Source organism: Neoarius graeffei, chromosome 16, assembly GCF_027579695.1.
Source record: "Neoarius graeffei isolate fNeoGra1 chromosome 16, fNeoGra1.pri, whole genome shotgun sequence".
NCBI lineage: Eukaryota > Metazoa > Chordata > Actinopteri > Siluriformes > Ariidae > Neoarius > Neoarius graeffei.
The window spans coordinates 60587035-60606813 of NC_083584.1; the positions used below are offsets into that span (position 1 = coordinate 60587035).

Sequence of the window (19779 nt, forward strand, 5' to 3'; positions counted from 1 at the left end):
CCTCAGAAATCTCCTTTGTTCGTGCCATGATACACTTCCACAAACATGTGTTGTGAAGCTCAGACTTTGATAGATTCCTGTTCTTTAAATAAAACAGGGTGCTCACTCACACCTGATTGTCATCCCATTGATTGAAAACACCTGACTCTAATTTCACCTTCAAATTAACTGCTAATCCTAGAGGTTCACATACTTTTGCCACTCACAGATATGTAATATTGGATCATTTTCCTCAATAAATAAATGACCAAGTATAATATTTTTGTCCCATTTGTTTAACTGGGTTTTCTTTATCTACTTTTAGGACTTGTGTGAAATCTGATGATGTTTTAGGTCATTTTTATGCAGAAATATAGAAAATTCTAAAGGGTTCACAAACTTTCAAGCACCACTGTACATTGCACAAAAGGTCGAACAGGAAGTATGCAGTTATTTTACACATACAACTGGCTTCTTCACTGCAAGGAGCTTCACTACAGCATAATTTATTCAACCATCTGTATAACAACAAATCCTGGTTCCTGCACTAGGACTAGTTAGAAGTTCTTCCTCATTCAGAGTCACATTATCAGGACTGTGGAGAAGCCAAAACATGTAAATTAGAGGCGATCGTCCAGCATTTCATTCTTATTTACTTTGTTGCTGTGCTTGTGATCGAGTTCTTGAATTGACGATTCGGAAACCACAATCTTAGCCATGCTTTCTTGATTCAGAAAAAGGTTGGAAATGGTGGTGGTGCTGTGGGTAGCATTGTCGTCTCACAGCAAGAAGGTTCTGGGTTCGAGCCCTGTGGCTGACAGGGGCCTTTCTGATTGCAGTTTGCATGTTCTGCTTGTGCCTGTGTGGGTTTCTTCTGGGTGCTCTGGTTTCCTCCCAGTCTAAAGACATGCAGATTAGTTCACTTGGCTACTCTAAATTGCCTATTGGTGTGAGTGGCGGTCTGTGATGGATTGGTAGCCTGTCCAGAGTGTACCCTACCTCTTGCCCAATGCCAGTTGGGATTGGCTCCTGTGACCTGCAATGGAAAAGTGGTCTAAAAAATGAATGGTTGTGTTGAGGTACATAGTGCCTATAGATACGCTCAACTGTTTAATGATATAGAGTTCTATTCAATCAGGATATAACATTGACTGAGTTTTCTGATTGGTATTGTAATTTTATTCTAATTTATCCTTGAGAGTTTGATTTTGATTTCACTATCATGCCTGAGATCCATTCAGGAGGAGGCAGCATAGGTAGGCTTCATGTTTGGACAGAGATAGTGTCAGTCACATCTTCACAGTGTGTGTGTGTGTGTGTGTGTGTGTGTGTGTGTGTGTGTGTTGAGTAGTCTCAGGAATTTCCTTGTGCAGCATTTCTTCCATGTAAACAGCGTTAATAATAGCTACACTAACGCAAGACATCTTCTCGGTTACACACACACACGATCTATATACAGTAGTGGAGACTGGTGCGTCTTGCAGACAAGTCAAAGACTTGTACACACACACACACACACACACACACACACACACACACACACACACACACACACACACACACACTCAGAACAGTGGTGTGTGTGTGTGAGGATGACAAGGTTTCTTGGTGTGTTCCGACGTCTTCTGTCTCGTGGTGACAACACAGAGGAAGAAGATGAAGAGGATGGCACGAAGAAGAAGAAGAGTGACATGGCTGAATCTGGTCAGATACACACACACACACGCACTTATTGTGCACTAACTTAACAGTATAATCCATGGTATCTAAAAGAAGGCAGATTTAATACACATTTTCACTCAGTATTTTATTACGAAGTGTTTGTAGCTATCACTAGCTAGCTATTTAGTCACTCGCGGAACATACTGCTAATCATCCAGTTGTATTTAATACCTTATTTCATAGAGCTGTTAGCTAGCTATTTATGATTACATTTGTATTTATCATCTGTCAGATACTTTTTTATCAGAACAACTTCATATTTAAGTCATATGATGACAGAACCTTCTTGTAATGCTAAGCACTTTACCACATGTAAACATACATGAACAAAAAATTTTCTGTTCATTTCGATCTGACACAAGCGACGAACATGTGACCTTGGTGTCAGCAATGTAGTTAACCATGTGGGTGAATTTGGTCTGTGAAACAGTATAAGGTCCTGGGAGACATCTTGGACTGAAGATGTCCAATATGCTAGTTAGCATTAGCTTATAGTTACCCAAGGACAAGTAGCCTATGGCTTTGTGCAGATTTAGGCAAGAAAGGACTCACTAGTGTTTTCAGAAGTGGTCCTCAAGAAAGCCTGAAAAAAAAAAAAGTGTCTTTTGGCTTTGTGTAGGCTATATGGAAATTTCTCAAGAGGTTTCATAGGATGTAGAGGTGCAATGGAATGCTATTATGTATATCTGTATAGTGCTCAAAATATTTCTATTTTTAAATTTTTTTTTAAATCTTAACTCTACCACTGTGCCACCTGGAAGCACGAAAAACAAATCCCAGGAATAAGAAGACAGGCCATAATAGAACTCGATCAGAATATAAGAATATTAACAGAAATCAACTCCTGAACTTATTCCTCATAATTGGTCTCCACCAGATATCCAGCTGTGGAACTTTCTGGCAAGCTTTCTATTTTCTATGATTATACCAAGACTCTGTTTTGCAAATCAGGGTAATCTTGTTTATAGTTAATATTTTTATCAAACTTTTTTTTTTCTTTTTAGTTTTTGGGTTTCCAGAAAATTCAGAAAGGGACAGAGAGTCAAAATGGCATCCTTTAGTGCCTGTATGATTTCCTGGAAGATTTTCTCTTAGTAATAAATTACATTACAGGCATTTGGCAGATGCTCTTATCCAGAGCAACATACAACATACCCAGAGCAGCCTGGGGGGCGGTTGGGGGTTAGGTGCCTTGCTCAAGAGCACTTCAACCATTCCTGTTGGTCCAGTGACTCAAATCAGCAACCTTTTGGTCCCAAAGCTACTTTGCTAACCATTAGGCCATGGCTTCCCCCATATAATGTTGGATAGGGATATGGAGTCATCATATTTCTACATTGGCTATGTTTTGTCTTAACTAAATGTTACTGGATTTTAAGACGTATGGCATTGTTGAGCGTAGATTTCCACCAAGGCCCAATGCTGTACCTTGGAACATTAGCAAAAGTGAAACTAAATTCGTGGCTCCATCTCGTGACTTGAATCTGCTCCAAAATTTAATGGATTCTTCCTTGGCCCAAGCTACACCCTTCCACCAACTTTCATGGAAATCAGGTTGGGAGGTTTTACGCAATCCTGTTTCCAGACAGACAAACTGTCTTGTTTGCTGTCCTGTGCACAGGGTGTGGTCTATATGGGCTGTATGGAGGAGCAGCTAAACATTTGAAAGCATATTTTTGTCAGAAAGGCAGTGTTTAGTCTGGGCTACTAGAGCAAACCACTAACAATAAACAACAGCTTTATTTCTTCAGGCCTGTGTAAGTTTTATTGCGATATTTCTTGCAATAAAAAAGGTGGACCAAAGCAGGATACTCAATGGCTAAGTATATTATATGAGATCTCATAGAGGACATTGTTACAGACTACACACCACACCACATGCCCATCATTCTTCTAATTTTACCACCATAGTCTAGAAAGTGGCGGCACGGTGGTGTAGTGGTTAGCGCTGTCGCCTCACAGCAAGAAGGTTCTGGGTTCGAGCCCCGTGGCCGGCGAGGGCCTTTCTGTGCGGAGTTTGCATGTTCTCCCCGTGTCCGCGTGGGTTTCCTCCGGGTGCTCCGGTTTCCCCCACAGTCCAAAGACATGCAGGTTAGGTTAACTGGTGACTCTAAATTGACCGTAGGTGTGAATGTGAGTGTGAATGGTTGTCTGTGTCTATGTGTCAGCCCTGTGATGACCTGGCGACTTGTCCAGGGTGTACCCCGCCTTTCGCCCGTAGTCAGCTGGGATAGGCTCCAGCTTGCCTGCGACCCTGTAGAACAGGATAAAGCGGCTACAGATAATGAGATGAGAGATGAGTCTAGAAAGTTAAGTGTATTATCACTGCACTTAGATTAAGATGTTCACTGGACCTACTGTCCATGCTTCCTCTGCCGAATGCTCTGTGAAACGATGAAATCACTCTGACTTGTTAATTATTCATAAATTTCCCTAGCTGTCCCAGAAAAAAAAAAAAAAAATGGCATTGAGCATGGAGTCTTAAAATGGCTGATGTTAGAAAACAGTATGAGCACTAATTAGAGTTTGAGATGTAGCTTTAAAATGTAAAGTGTAAGGGTTACATGTGATTTGTTATGATTAGACATAAGAATGTATCTGATGTCACTGCAGTGGACATCATTTTTACAACTTGAGCAATAATATGAGGTGAGGTGTGAGGTACTAGCTTTAACTTGTAGCATGGCTTGGCTTGCTGATCAAATCGGAGGGTAGGGTACAAGTAGATGTGTGTGTGAGAGAGAGGGAACTGTGTGCTGCTGATGCTGGCAGTAATCGAGACTCATCCTGGTATAAAAATACACTAATAAATATATCATTTTCATTCTCCTCTTTCTCACACCATTCTTCTCTCTCTCTCTTGCTCTCTCTAATCTGCTTTTATGGCACCCTTGGCTCCTCGGAGGCCTGAAGCTGCGGCATACCTTAGCTTCTGTGTGTGTGTGTGTTAGCATCTGCCAGATTGTGGTTCATATAAATGAATAAATGTCTGGATTTCTGCTGCCACCATGTGGCCATATTTGCCTTCACACACACACCTTCCTACCAGGTTTCCAGTTTGATCCTGAACTTCAACCAAGTGTGTCTTTGTCCAGTTTCCTTCTGATTCCTGAAAACATGCCAGCAGATCGATCAACGATTGATCAGCTAAATTGCCCGTAGATGTGAATGTGTGTGTGTGTGTGTGTGTGTGTGTGTACCTGACTGCCCCACAGTATTCTTGGGATAGGTTCTGTATCCACTACGACCCTGAACCAGACCCTCCAAAATGACCAATTACTGAATTTGAACGAATGAATAACATTGTATTTTTCAGTCCCATCCCTTTAACGTATTAGTGCTTATATAGACTCATTTAATATAATCCAATAAGGTGCATTGTGTGGAGTTTACTATTTTACCCTGCCTCCCATCCATGCTCAGGCCCATAAAGCCCCACCTGCCAGAATCTACAGTGTCTTGCAAAAGTATTCATCCCCCTTGGTGTTTGTCCTGTTTTGTTGCATTACAAGCTGGAATTAAACTGGATTTTTGGAGGGTTAGGACCATTTGATTTACGCAACATACCTACAACTTTAAAGATGTAATTTTTTTTTTTTAAATTTTGTGATGCAAACAATAATTAAGATGAAAGAAACAGAAATCTGGAGTGTGCATAGGTATTCACCCCCTTTCGTATGAAACCCCTAAATAAGAGCTGCTCCAACCAATTCACTTCATAAGTCACATAATTAGTTGATTAAGTTCCACCTGTGTGCAATCAAAGTGTCACATGATCTGTCACATGATGTCTGTATAAATCAACCTGTTCTGGAAGGACCCCGACTCTGCAACACTACTAAGCAAGCAATATGAAAACCAAGGAGCCTCCAAACAGGTCAGAGACAAAGTTGTGGAGAAGTATAGATCAGGGTTGGGTTATAAAAAATATCCCAAACTTTGAATATCCCAGGGAGCACCATTAAATCCATTATAGCAAAATGGAAAGGATATGGCACCACTACAAACCTGACAAGAGAAGGCCGCCCACCAAAACTCACAGACCGGGCAAGGAGAGCATTAATCAGAGATGCAACAAAAACACCAAAGATAAGACTGAAGGAGCTGCAAAGATCCATAGCGGAGATGGGAGTATCTCTCCATTGGGCCATTTTAAGCCGTACACTCCACAGAGTGGAGTTTTATGGAAGAGTGGCCAGGAAAAAAGCCATTGCTTCAAGAAGAAAAAGAAAAGAAAGCACGTTTGGAGTTTGCCCAACAGCATGTGGCAGACTCCCCAAATACATGAAAAAAGATTCTCTGGTCAAATGAGACAAAAATTGATCTTTTTGGCCATCATGGGAAATACCATGTGTGCCGCAAACCCAACACCCTGAGAACACCATTCCTACAGTGAAGCATGGTGGTGGCAGCATCATGCTGTGGGGATATTTTTCATCTGCAGGGACAGGAAAGCTGATCAGGACTGAAAGAAAGATGGATGGCACTAAATACAGGGCAATTCTGGAGGAAAACCTGTTTGAGTCAGCCAGAGGTTTGAGACTGGGATGAAGGTTCATGTTCCAGCAGGACAATGACCCTAAACATACTGCTAAAGCTACACTGGACTGGTTTAAAGGGAAACATTTAAATGTCTTGGAATGCCTAGTCAAAGCCCAGACCACAATCCAGTTGAGAATCTGTGGCATAACTTGAAGATTGCTGTACACCAATGCAACCCATCTAACTTGAAGGAGTTGGAGCAGTTTTGCCTTGAGGAATGGGCAAAAACCCCACTGGCTAGATGTGCTAAGCTAATAGAGACATACCCCAAGAGAATTGCAGCAAAAGGTGGCTCTACAAAGTATTGACTTTGCGGGGTGAAATACCTATGCACACTCCAGATTTCTGTTTTTTTCATCTTAATTATTTTGTGCCACAATAAAAAAAAAAACAATTTGCACCTTTAAAGTGGTAGGCATGTTGTGTAAATCAAATAGTGCTTCCCCCCCCCCCCCCCCCCCCCCCATTTTAATTCCAGCTTGTAATGTAACAAAACAGGACAAGCACCAAGGGGGATGAATACTTTTGCAGGGCACTGTACTTTGACCAAGATAGCACTGTCAAGTGAGCAGGCGTTCTTGTAGTTTGTGTATTTATAACAATTTTATCAATTGCGTAAAAACAAATCTCAAACAACAGAATGAAATAATCTAAAAAAATAGCCTTAATGAGACTGTAGCTCGTACTGGCCAAGACGCCCATAAAATTGTAAATATGACAGGTGGCACCACAAGCTTGACAAATTTTATGCACACTCACTTGGGAAACACTGTGTGTGAGTTTGATTGAAATCTGATCAATCCTGTAGGAGGAGTAGCAATTTTTGTAAATTGTGGATGGATGACGGACAACGGGCAGACAACGGATGACGCATGATTGCATAAGCTCATCTGGCCTGGCCTGCGGCCAGATGAGCTAACAAGTCTTTCTCCAAATCAGTGAACTTCACATTGAGAAGCACCAAAAATCTGGCTATAGCCAAGGCTAATGTAGATGGTCTGAGAGCTAATACTGTGCTATACAGTGGTGCTTGAAAGTTTGTGAACCCTTTAGAATTTTCTATATTTCTGCATAAATATGACCTAAAACATCATCAGATTTTCACACAAGTCATAAAAGTAGATAAAGAGAACTCAGTTAAACAAATGAGACAAAAATATTATAATTGGCCATTTATTTACCAAGGAAAATGATCCAATATTACATATCGGTGAGTAGCAAAAGTATGTGAACCTTTGCTTTCAGTATCTGGTGTGACCCCCTTGTGCAGCAATAACTGCAACTAAACGTTTGCGGTAACTGTTGATCAGTCCTGCACACCGGCTTGGAGGAATTTTAGCCCGTTCTTCCATACAGAACAGCTTCAACTCTGGGATGTTGGTGGGTTTCCTTACATGAACTGCTCGCTTCAGGTCCTTCCACAACGTTTTCCATTGGATTAAGCGCAGGACTTTAACTTGGCCATTCCAAAACATAAACTTTATTCTTCTTTAACCATTCTTTGGTAGAACGACTTGTGTGCTTAGGGTTGTTGTCTTGCTGCATGACCCACCTTCTCTTGAGATTCAGTTCATGGACAGATGTCCTGACATTTTCCTTTAGAATTCACTGGTATAATTCAGAATTCATTGGTCCATCACTGATGACAAGCCGTCCTGGCCCAGATGCAGCAAAACAGGCCCAAACCATGATACTACCACCACCATATTTCACAGATGGGATAAGGTTCTTATGCTGAAATGTAGTGTTTTCCTTTCTCCAAACATAACGCTTCTCATTTAAACCAAAAAGTTCTATTTTGGTCTCATCCGTCCACAAAACATTTTTCCAATAGCATTCTGGCTTGTCCACATGATCTTTAGCAAACTGCAGATGAGCAGCAATGTTCTTTTTGGAGAGCAGTAGCTTTCTCCTTGCAACCCTGTCATGCACACTGTTGTTGTTCAGTGTTCTCCTGATGGTGGACTCATGAACATTAACATTAGCCAATGTGAGAGAGGCCTTCAGTTGCTTAGAAGTTACCCTGGGGTCCTTTGTGACCTAGCCGACTATTACACGCCTTGCTCTTGGAGTGATCTTTGTTGGTCGACCACTCCTGGGGAGGGTAACAATGGTCTTGAATTTCCTCCATTTGTGCACAATTTGTCTGACTGTGGATTGGTGGAGTCCAAACTCTTTAGAGATGGTTTTGTAACCTTTTCCAGCCTGATGAGCATCAACAACGCTTTTTCTGAGGTCCTCAGAAATCTCCTTTGTTCGTGCCATGATACACTTCCACAAACGTGTTGTGAAGATCAGACCTTGATAGATCCCTGTTCTTTAAATAAAACAGGGTGCCCACTCACACCTGATTGTCATCCCATTGATTGAAAACACCTGACTCTAATTCCACCTTCAAATTAACTGCTAATCCTAGAGGTTCACATACTTTTGCCACTGACAGATATGTAATATTGGATCATTTTCCTCAATAAATAAATGACCAAGTATAATATTTTTGTCTCATATTTTTAACTGGGTTCTCTTTATCTACTTTTAGGACTTGTATGAAAATCTGATGATGGTTTAGGTCATATTTATGCAGAAATATAGAAAATTCTAAAGGGTTCACAAACTTTCAAGCACCACTGTATCCTAATCAAGATATTGCTAAGATGATTAGCAAAATCCTTGCTTGTGGATCATTGGTCTTCAAGCCATATGGAGCATGATCCATAATGTTATGAAGGTGATCAACACTAAGATCCCAAGTGTTCCCAAAATGATAATCAGTGGCCAAGATACCAAGATTCAAGACGGAGAAGAGAGAATCGAAACAGTGGAAACGACCTGGAGCATGAATGAAACTAGAATACAAGGACAGGTACAAGTTATGGCCAAAAGATTTGAGGATTTGGAAAATCTCAGTCTTAGGTGTCATGCGTGCATGCTGGACTTACCACGAAGGCCTCTGGTCCTCTTCAAAAGCAGCTTCCTTTGGTTTGATGTGTAACAAAAGACTCTAAGTTTCCTAAGGTGATGCTGCAGTCCAACTGGCAGGTCATCAAACCTCTGACCTGCATGAATGTGAGCTTCAACTCCAACAGATTTGACTCAAAGGTATTAGGAGTTGTGGAAAAGTTGAAGAACATGACTCTCACCATGTTCCCTGGTCTTCCATTTGGAAAGAGTTTGCAGAACAACATCCATACTAACAAAATCCTGGGACTCTCCAAGTAAGGTCTTAACGTGTTGTGGTACTTGTGGTACTGACTTTGCAAATGTTGACCTTTCATTACGTGGCATGTCAACCACAGGCTGGAATAGTCCAAGGTATGACTGAGTTCTTTTTGTGGGGCTCATCCATACGGGCAAGTTCAGAACATCAGGGTGCTGATCATTAAGGTCTTTTATGGTTACAGAAGATGTTTTTAGCCTCAAATCTACAGTATCTAAATAACGTTACAAGTTGCAGCATCCAAGTAAAGTTACAAGTTCTTCATTCTCAAACATTTTGTAGCAAGGAACCCCTTTGACTTTGTAAAATAAATTTCATGGACCTCTCGGTATAAATTTATTTTATTAACAATTATTATATATTTTTTTTATATTTTATATTTCTGGATCTATAGAACTTTTTACTTCTGAAATTTCCACTGATGGAACACCTTAGGTCTGAGTTCACTTTGGTGTTTGGACCTGTAAATATAATAACTTTGATACTGTGATGTTCTGATTTCCATCAGTGTAACATTCATCTCATCTCATTATCTGTAGCCGCTTTATCCTGTTCTGCAGGGTCGCAGGCAAGCTGGAGCCTATCCCAACTGACTACGGGTGAAAGGCGGGGTACACCCTGGACAAGTCGCCAGGTCATCACAGGGCTGACACATAGACACAGACAACCATTTACATTCACACCTACGGTCAATTTAGAGTCACCAGTTAACCTAACTTGCATGTCTTTGGACTGTGGAGGAAACCGGAGCACCCGGAGTACATGCAAACTCCACACAGAAAGGTCCTCACCGGCCACAGGGCTCGAACCCGGACCTTCTTGCTGTGAGGCGACAGCGCTAACCACTACACCACCATGCCGCCCCATCAGTGTAACAATGAAAAAAAAAATCTAACTCCCTGGCTATACTTCACAGACCCACAGAGGTCTCCGCATCCCACTTTGAGAACCACTGCATTAAAGAACCAGTAATGCCTGGGCATAAACTGTTTTTGGTGTTAGTGTGGGTAACACATACATTTGTGTTCCTATCCTTGTGAGGATTTTCCATTGATATAATTATTGACATAAAACATAGCTCATTTATGTCCTCATAGGGACCGACCAAACGTCCCCACAAGGTCAAAACTATCCGGATGCTAGTCAGATATAACTACCCTTGTGGGGACATTTGGTCCACACCACAGTACAGGGTTGAGTCTCAATTACTTTGGTCCGCACCCCCCCCCCCCCCCCCCCCAACACACACACACACACACACACACACACACACACACACACACATAGTCTATGTACTGTCCACTAGATGGCAGCACAGCTGCATCTAATCAACACATTCTCTGTTTCTCTTTGCATCCATCATTCCTCATGTCTCTATCTTTGTCCCTTTGTACTGTATCACACTATTCAACTTAGTGTCTTCTCACAAATGTGTGTATGCAAGGTTACTGGCAGATCTCCAGATTAATTCATACCACAGCCACTGATTGTGTGTGTGTGTGTGTGTGTGTGTGTGTGTGTGTGTGTGTGTGTGTGTGTGTGATGATTTCTGATCGATTTCCAATCTGCACCATCAGCGGTCAGGAGGAATGACAGGGCTGATCTGCCCTGTGCTATCATTTTCTCTCTCTCTCTCTCGCTCTCTCTCACACACACACACACACACACACACACACACACACACACTGTATCTGCGTCTAAGAGTTGATAAGGATTTGAGCAAGTTTTTCATAAACTTTTAAGTTTTTCAAATTTTCTCCACTGGGGGAAAAAAAAACACTGTTAAAACAAAACACTTGATTCTGATTGGTCGGAAGGTGTTTATAATTTCCCCATACCAGCAGCTCTGACAACACATTATGTAATTTATTCTAATACGTTATCGTTTCTTTGGTAACCACTTACCCAGGGACGTGTGTAGCGATGCTTCAGACAGACTTCTAAGACTAATGACGAACACATTTAAAAGACGTATGTTACACGATTGTTGATATGGTGAAGTTTTCTGGAAGGAGTCTCCAGTTTCAGTGCTTTGTTACGCTGTAATGTGAAGTCCTCAGGCTGTTCCGGAGTGTTCTGTCCTCCAACTGTCAGTATGGAAGACGTAACAGTTACATACCAGCTACCTGAATCGTACTCATTAGCATACTTACGACATGCCCATATTTCCTAGTTGCCTAGCAACCGTGTTCTCACGGCGTATTCGAATGAGGATGGTGTTGCGTTTGGCTGTGAGGCTGCTGTTTCTATCCGCGCTCGCCTCCAGTGACAGGTCTGCAATGCAAACTCAAGATCAAGTCAAGTGTTACATTATGCATGACCCAAAACAGAGACATCCCTTGATTTTTTTTTTCATTTTTTTTTGGGGGGGGGAGGTTGTCTGAAAATGGATTGGAAGGCTGTGTCTTAAAATGTGGGGTGGCGACTGGGGTGACCATCCTGTAGATCTGGGGTGGTGTAAACACACATCAAGTGCTTCTTTTACGTACAATGGTGTATGTGTGTGTGAGAGAGAGAGATAATCAGTGTTCTGATGAGTGTATGTGGGTCACACTGACTGGCCTCTTTAATAAAGACAGAACAGAAACGATCTTGCAGCACTTTGTGTTACACACACACAGTCTCTCTCTCTCTCACACACACACATACACACACACACACAAAGAGGCCGCCTTCACCTCACCACTTACACGCTTACATGCTTAATGGAATGGGACTAACTCACAGACAAGGACTGTTTAGCAAGTTAAGTGAAAGGTTATAGATCAACAGCAGCAACAGAGTATGATATGGGGATGTGTCCCAAATCATGCATCCACTATATAGGCCACATAAACACTCACTATTTCAGTCTGGGAGTGTCCGAAACCACAGAGTGTCTCCCATAAAGGCCACGGCGTGCTCAGTTTAGGTGCATCGAGGCATTAAAAACTAGCTAAAGAATATTTTTGGACACGATTGTCAAAGTGGGCGGCACCGTGATGTAGTGGTTAGCGCTATTGCCTCACAGCAAGAAGGTTCCGGGTTCGATCCCCGTGGCCGGCGAGGGCCTTTCTGTGCGGAATTTGCATGTTCTCCCCGTGTCCGCGTGGGTTTCCTCCGGGTGCTCCGGTTTCCCCCACAGTCCAAAAACATGCAGGTTAGGTTAACTGGTGACTCTAAATTGAGCGTAGGTGTGAATGTGAGTGTGAATGGTTGTCTGTGTCTATGTGTCAGCCCTGTGATGACCTGGCGACTTGTCCAGGGTGTACCCCGCCTTTCGCCCGTAGTCAGCTGGGATAGGCTCCAGCTTGCCCGCAACCCTGTAGAACAGGATAAAGCGGCTACAGATAATGAGATGAGATGAGATTGTCAAAGTGCCATTAGATCAGTAGAATAGTGCACTAAGTAGTGAACAGGGTTTGGATATTTGGAGCTTGAAGATGGAATGAAGGTCCATTCTGTGCATATAAACATGAACTCTACTTAATATGAGTTAACAGGTGACATCATAGTGTGTGTGTGTGTGTGTCACATGATTGTTACCTTCAGCTGAAGATGCTGGATGTTCAGTTTCTCGTCTGAGCTTTGCACATCTCCTGTTTCTCTCTCTCTCACACACACACACACACACACACACACACACACACCCTCCCTGCCTGTCTCACCCTCCTCCTGTCTCTCACCCCTCCGCTTCTCCAGGTTTAGCTGAGTCTATGTGAGCCGTTATCTCAACATGCATGCGGGAGGGAGAGAGCAGCAGCAGCAGCACGCGCACTCGGTCACCGGGCTGGCGCTGTAAACCCGTGCAGAAGAGCTCGCGCTGGGATTGTATGAGCCGTCTCGCGCTGCTCGGACCGGCGTTATTAATCAACACGTGAGCGCGCGCGTGGGTTCTCGTGCCATGATCCAGAGCGCTCCCCCGGAGCTCCATGCACTCTCCGCGCGCATGCACGCGTGACCGGGGTCGCTCCTGTGTGCACCGTCGCCTCGTTGTCCGTGCGCGAGCGATACATGGCCGCGGCGATCGCGAGCTCGCTCATCAGGCAGAAACGGCAGGCGCGCGAGACCGGCAGCGACCGCGGGGCCGCCTCCGCGCGCCGCTCGAGCCCCGGGAAAGAGGCGCGCGCGCTGTGCGGCAGGCGGCTTTACGGGCTCTTCAGCAAAGTGCGCTTCTGCAGCGGCGGCAAGAAACGGCCCGCGCCACGGAAACCAGGTCAGTGCACGCACGGGGAAGGGAGGGCACGCGCTCCATCTAAACACACTCGTGTGTGTGTGTGTGTGTGTGTGTGTGTGAGACAGATGCATTCACAGTTTTCATCTTTTAAGAGCATCTTTAGTGTGTGCCAACAGACACACTCCAGCTTTGCTCTACGGATTCTCACACTAAGACAAAAGCAGAGTTGCCAACTTTTCCAAATTCTCCTGGGGGAGAACATACAAGTCAACCCCTCACGGCTCTCAGCTGTACTCCCTGGTAAAGAAATCCATAATTTCCATACCAAATCCATAGTAATATCTCATCTCATCTCATCTCATTATCTCTAGCCGCTTTATCTTGTTCTACAGGGTCGCAGGCAAGCTGGAGCCTATCCCAGCTGACTACGGGCGAAAGGCGGGGTACACCCTGGACAAGTCGCCAGGTCATCACAGGGCTGACACATAGACACAGACAACCATTCACACTCACATTCACACCTACGCTCAATTTAGAGTCACCAGTTAACCTAACCTGCATGTCTTTGGACTGTGGGGGAAACCGGAGCACCCGGAGGAAACCCACGCGGACACGGGGAGAACATGCAAACTCCACACAGAAAGGCCCTCGCCGGCCACGGGGCTCGAACCCGGACCTTCTTGCTGTGAGGCGACAGCGCTAACCACTACACCACCGTGCCGCCCTTGTTGGCTTTTGCGTGAAGAAATTAATTGACGGCTGTCTCTTTTTCTGGTTTGCATTCTTCACATGCATTTGAGATTTCATGTGTTCCCTCACGTCGTAAATTCCAGAGGCAAACACTTTCACGTCTCTACAACAAATTGTGCAGTTGACATACTCAGCACCCATTTTGGAAGCGATAATTATTCCATTGAATGTTTCTGTCCATTCGGGAAGAAAGCGACCTCCAGTTTTAGATGTTTCGAGTTTTTTCTTCGGTGGGGCCGACATCTTGACCTCTTGACCTGTCTACTGTTACGCTACATGTGCTGTTATTTCCCGCTCGGTGTGCAGGAAAATCACAATTGCGCATGCTCAGACATTCGGAATGGCTTGTTGGTACTAGCGGAAGTACCAGCTGAGTAATTCTAAATGTAGAAAATGGCGGCTCCCATGCATTTTCGTATTTCATGACGATTTTTTTGATGGCAATAAATCAAAATAATTTTAAGGTGAAAATGTAGAAAAATCCATAGTTGAATACCACTACGCCCGTACCATTTTTAAAATGCCAAAATCCGTAGGGAATACGGGAAATCCGTAGGGGTTGACATGTATGAAAGTGCGTGAACGGCATTTTCAATTGGATGAGGGTCTGATGCGCGGTTGAAATGATAAAAACAGTGGATCCCAATTAATTGCAAACCATTTGAGATTTGTGAGCCATTCCACCGAATCGGTGCCATTCCCGTCCCTAGAAAATTCTATGTATAAATACACATAAAAATGTACTTTAAAATACATTTCCTTATTACGCAGAATGTCCTGTACATTGATCTGATTTCAAATTTAATATATATATTAAATTTCGCCACAGGCTTGCTCATTGGGGATAGATTAGGGATAAAATTAGCTCATGTTTTAAGTCGTTCAAATTCTGTAAAGCTGCTTTGCGACAATGTTTATTGTTAAAAGCGCTGTACAAATAAACTTGATTTGATTTTATATATATATATATATATATATATATATATATATATATATATATAATTGTAAGGATTAATAAAAACTACCTAAAACACTGAAAAATAGCATGTGTTACCTGTCCCCGCACTCTAACTTTATACTTAACTATGAAATATTATGATTAAAATCCTTCAGAAACAGTATTTCTTTTGCACTGTTGTGTGACTCCATATCCTATCCTGGTTTAAATATTTTTTTTTTCATAAGAAAACCACAATATCTTCATTAAAATACACATTTTAGTCATGTGCCTGGGTTTTCACTCAGTCCTGTTACCCAAACATATTACCCCATCTGACAAATTTGGAACATTCCATAAATGACATGCTCAGCAGGAACTTACATCAGTTGTGTCTTCTGAAGGCCATGGGAAAACCCAAAGTTAGTTCTCTCATTTACTTTTCTGTATATTTGATCATGTTTTAACTTTGACTGATTAGGTCAATGTCAACATACTGTCCTGTTACTTAAATTATTTCTTAGATGATATTTGTTTATTTTAAAAATACAGATTTTTGGTAAATCACTAGAATGTGCTAAATGTGGTCGTGTTATTAGTGATGATGCCATGTGGCTTAATTCCATGTATTAGCTAATCCTAGGCTAAAAACTCAGTCCTGTTACTTTCAGAGTTTTGGTAACAGGACTGAAAAAAATGCAGCCATCTTTGACTTCCAAATCTTGTAACGTAGCCTGAGGTTGACCAATACACATTTTGAATAGATAAGTATGTGTGTTATTATAATCAGTGTTGAAAAGATTGTTGGACTCAGTCTTGGACTGTCCTCTGGACTCCACTGAGGTGGTGGGTGAGAGGAGGATGTTAGCCAAGCTGACCTCAATCATGGATAACCCCTCTCACCCCCTACATGAGGCTGTGGGGGCTTTAAGCAGCTCGTTTAGTCGTAGACTGCTACACCCATGGTGTAAGAAGGAGAGGTACCACAGGTCATTCATACCTACTGCTGTCAGACTGTATAACATCCACAACTTGTAACATAGCACCAATAACCTGTTTGTTGTTTAATTTGCACGACTTCACCACTACTACCTCTGCCATCTCTCATCGATGCAATTATTATGTGCAATAATATAGGCCCTAAACTATTTTTATGCATACTTTTTTATATATATATATATATATATATATATATATATATATATATATATATATATATAGTGTGTGTGTGTGTGTGTGTGTATACAGAGTCTACCTGTAATGTGCAATTTTTCCGAGCCTCTCAATCAGGCAATTTTTCTATACTTTTTCACGGTAGATAATGCAAATAGCCATCTGTATTTAATCCTTTGTTTGTCTAATTTTTATTTCAGTTTTATTTGTTATCTGTTTGACATGGGCGGCACGGTGGTGTAGTGGTTAGCGCTGTCGCCTCACAGCAAGAAGGTCCTGGGTTCGAGCCCCGGGGCCGGCGAGGGCCTTTCTGTGCGGAGTTTGCATGTTCTCCCCGTGTCCGCGTGGGTTTCCTCCGGGTGCTCCGGTTTCCCCCACAGTCCAAAGACATGCAGGTTAGGTTAACTGGTGACTCTAAATTGACCGTAGGTGTGAGTGTGAATGGTTGTCTGTGTCTATGTGTCAGCCCTGTGATGACCTGGCGACTTGTCCAGGGTGTACCCCGCCTTTCGCCCATAGTCCAGCTTGCCTGCGACCCTGTAGAAGGATAAAGCGGCTAGAGATAATGAGATGAGATCTGTTTGACATTTTCTTGCTACTGTAACACGTAAATTTCCCCGATGTGGGATGAATAAAGTGAATCTAATCTAATCTAAGATATAACAAATTAAGTTTAATTTGGGAGTGGTACAACAAGCAAATGGCACCCATTCGGTGGAATGTCCCTAATACAATTAAAGAGTTTTTGAATTGTTGATATTGTTCTATTAATTACTATAGGTTATGGGATTCATGTATCAGGCACGAGAGAGCTCAGAGTGAAAAATCTGAAATAATACTCTTGTCTTGAATTTGAATATAATAACAATGAAAGGGAAGTCTTAAATCAGATTTTTAGCTGAAAACCCTCATGCCTGAATATTGTATACGTACAGAGAAAAGAAAGCACAACTTTATTTATCACACACTTGTGAAATTTCTTCTCTGCATTTAGCACATCTGAAGCAGTGAACACACACACATACCCAGAGCAGTGGGCAGCCATGCTAACAGTGCCGGGGGAGCAGTCGGGAGTTCGGTGCCTCGCTCAAGGGCACCTCAGCCCAAGGCCGTCCCATATTAACCTAACCGCATGTTTTTGGGGGAAACCGGAGCACCCGGAGGAAACCCACGCAGACACGAGGAGAACATGCAAACTCCACACAGAAAGGCCCTCGCCGGCCGCTGGGCTTAAACCCAGGACCTTCTTGCTGTGAGGCGACCGTGCTAACCACTTACACCGCCCAATAAATAACACAAGTGATGCTTTAGAAGAATGTTTATAATTTCACTTAAAACTTTCAAACATAAATTCAAAATAGCACTAAGAATCAAATTTCTGCAACACAACTGCAAAAAGGGGGGCAGCACGGACAGCAAGAAGGTCCGGGTTCGAGCCCCGTGGCCGGCGAGGGCCTTTCTGTGCGGAGTTTGCATGTTCTCCCCGTGTCCGCGTGGGTTTCCTCCGGGTGCTCCGGTTTCCCCCACAGTCCAAAGACATGCAGGTTAGGTTACCTGGTGACTCTAAATTGAGCGTAGGTGTGAATGTGAGTGTGAATGGTTGTCTGTGTCTATGTGTCAGCCCTGTGATGACCTGGCGACTTGTCCAGGGTGTACCCCGCCTTTCGCCCGTAGTCAGCTGGGATAGGCTCCAGCTCGCCTGCGACCCTGTAGAACAGGATAAAGCGGCTACAGATAATGAGATGAGACGAGATTTAGAATTTACATATAAGGGTGTGAATGACCTATTGTAGTTTTGAAGAATATGTAATTTACCTGCTTTTACCCCACCATAAGATTGGGATAATTGAATCGCAATTGAATAATTGGGATAAATGAATCGCTTTGTAGTCTTACCTTGCAAAATGCGTTGGTCTGGCTGGTCGAACATTTGCATATCCATGGAAATTCATTCTCCCATGCAACCTGGTATTTGCATTCATATTTTTGCCATTTGTTATTGGGTTTAGTGGCCATGATGAATAACTGCTTGTAAAAAAATGTCGGACAGCCTGGGTGAATCCTACATTACGGACGTGACTGTCATTCTGTTCGTTGATTGGTTGGAACTCCGTTGACGTCAGCAGTGTTTCTCATGCGATTCTGATTGGACAGAATCGGGAGTATTTTTAACTTGGCGGTAGGGATTTCCCCAAACTGGGAGATTATCCAGTTTTTAACAAATATGATCAGGAGGCGGGAGACGGAGGCTAAAATCGGGAGCCTCCCGCCGAAATCGGGAGGGTTGGCAAGTATGCAAACATTTTCACACACCCCCGACACACACATTCACATGTAGGGGAATTGTAGCACAACCAATCCACCTACTGACATGTTTTTGGAGGTAGGAGGAAACTGGAGAACCTGGAGGTAGAAGGAAACTGACACGAACACAGGAACACGTAACACTCCACACAGATAGTCACCCGAGATCAGAACCCAACCCTGAACCTGTGAGACAGCAACACAGCCCACTGCACCTCCACCACAAACGGATATTGTTGTTTGTTTGTTTTATCTGTAACCGCTTATTCCATGCATGGTCGCCGGATAATAATAATGGATTAAACTTCGGAAGGTGGAGCCCGGGCTCGAAAGGGGCAGAATGATAAGCAGTTGCGTTAATGAGAAAAGTAATTCTGTGTGTCTCACATTAATGTGTGAAATTTACACCTTTGTCTTATTTTCTAATCATTTCTATCGTTTGCAGCAGGACGTATGAGAAAAGAAAAAAAATTTGTTTTTTTTTAGCACAGGTATAAAACAGAAATCACAGGTGATGCTAAATATTCCATCCATCCATTATCTGTAGCCGCTTATCCTGTTCTACAGGGTCACAGGCAAGCTGGAGCCTATCCCAGCAAGTGGCGGGGTACACCCTGGACAAGTCGCCAGGTTATTGATGCTAAATAATTATTTTTTTCGCGGTTCGGTTTCCATCAAATCCTGCGCTCTAATTGGCTGGCGAGCAGGTCCATATCCTACGGTACGGACCCCAGTTACGGACCCCGGTTACGGACCTCTGGCGACTCACTTGTTCACTACAACAACAAACAGTAACATTTTTGTCAACATTTATCTTTTTTATAAGATTTATTTATAAGATTTTTATCAAAAATCTTATAAATGTTTGCCAGCATTTCTCAGCATAATAGCATTAATTTTACAGCATGGATAGCGATAATGACAGTGTTCACAGCGAAAGCGAGTTTTACTACCCTGAGAAAGAAGAAATAAAAGAAAACATTTCAGGAGAAAGCTAAA

At 42.9% G+C, this 19779-nt stretch overlaps 1 protein-coding gene across 3 annotated transcripts in view; it reads left to right on the forward strand.

Moving 5' to 3' along the window:
* Positions 1–1607: 1607 nt before the first annotated feature.
* fgf12b (fibroblast growth factor 12b) overlaps positions 1608–19779 on the forward strand; it is a 29607-nt gene continuing 11435 nt past the window's right edge. Inside the window, exons 1-4 of one of the 3 annotated variants that reach the window (XM_060943309.1) lie at positions 13420–13655; positions 14153–14160; positions 16857–16876; positions 18006–18025. In XM_060943309.1, the coding sequence (XP_060799292.1) occupies positions 13454–13655; positions 14153–14160; positions 16857–16876; positions 18006–18025 (250 nt within the window). In that variant the 5' untranslated portion in view covers positions 13420–13453. Of the gene's footprint in view, positions 1684–13419; positions 13656–14152; positions 14161–16856; positions 16877–18005; positions 18026–19779 lie in introns of those variants that run through there. The other 2 variants (XM_060943310.1, XM_060943308.1) reach the window with 2 other exon arrangements.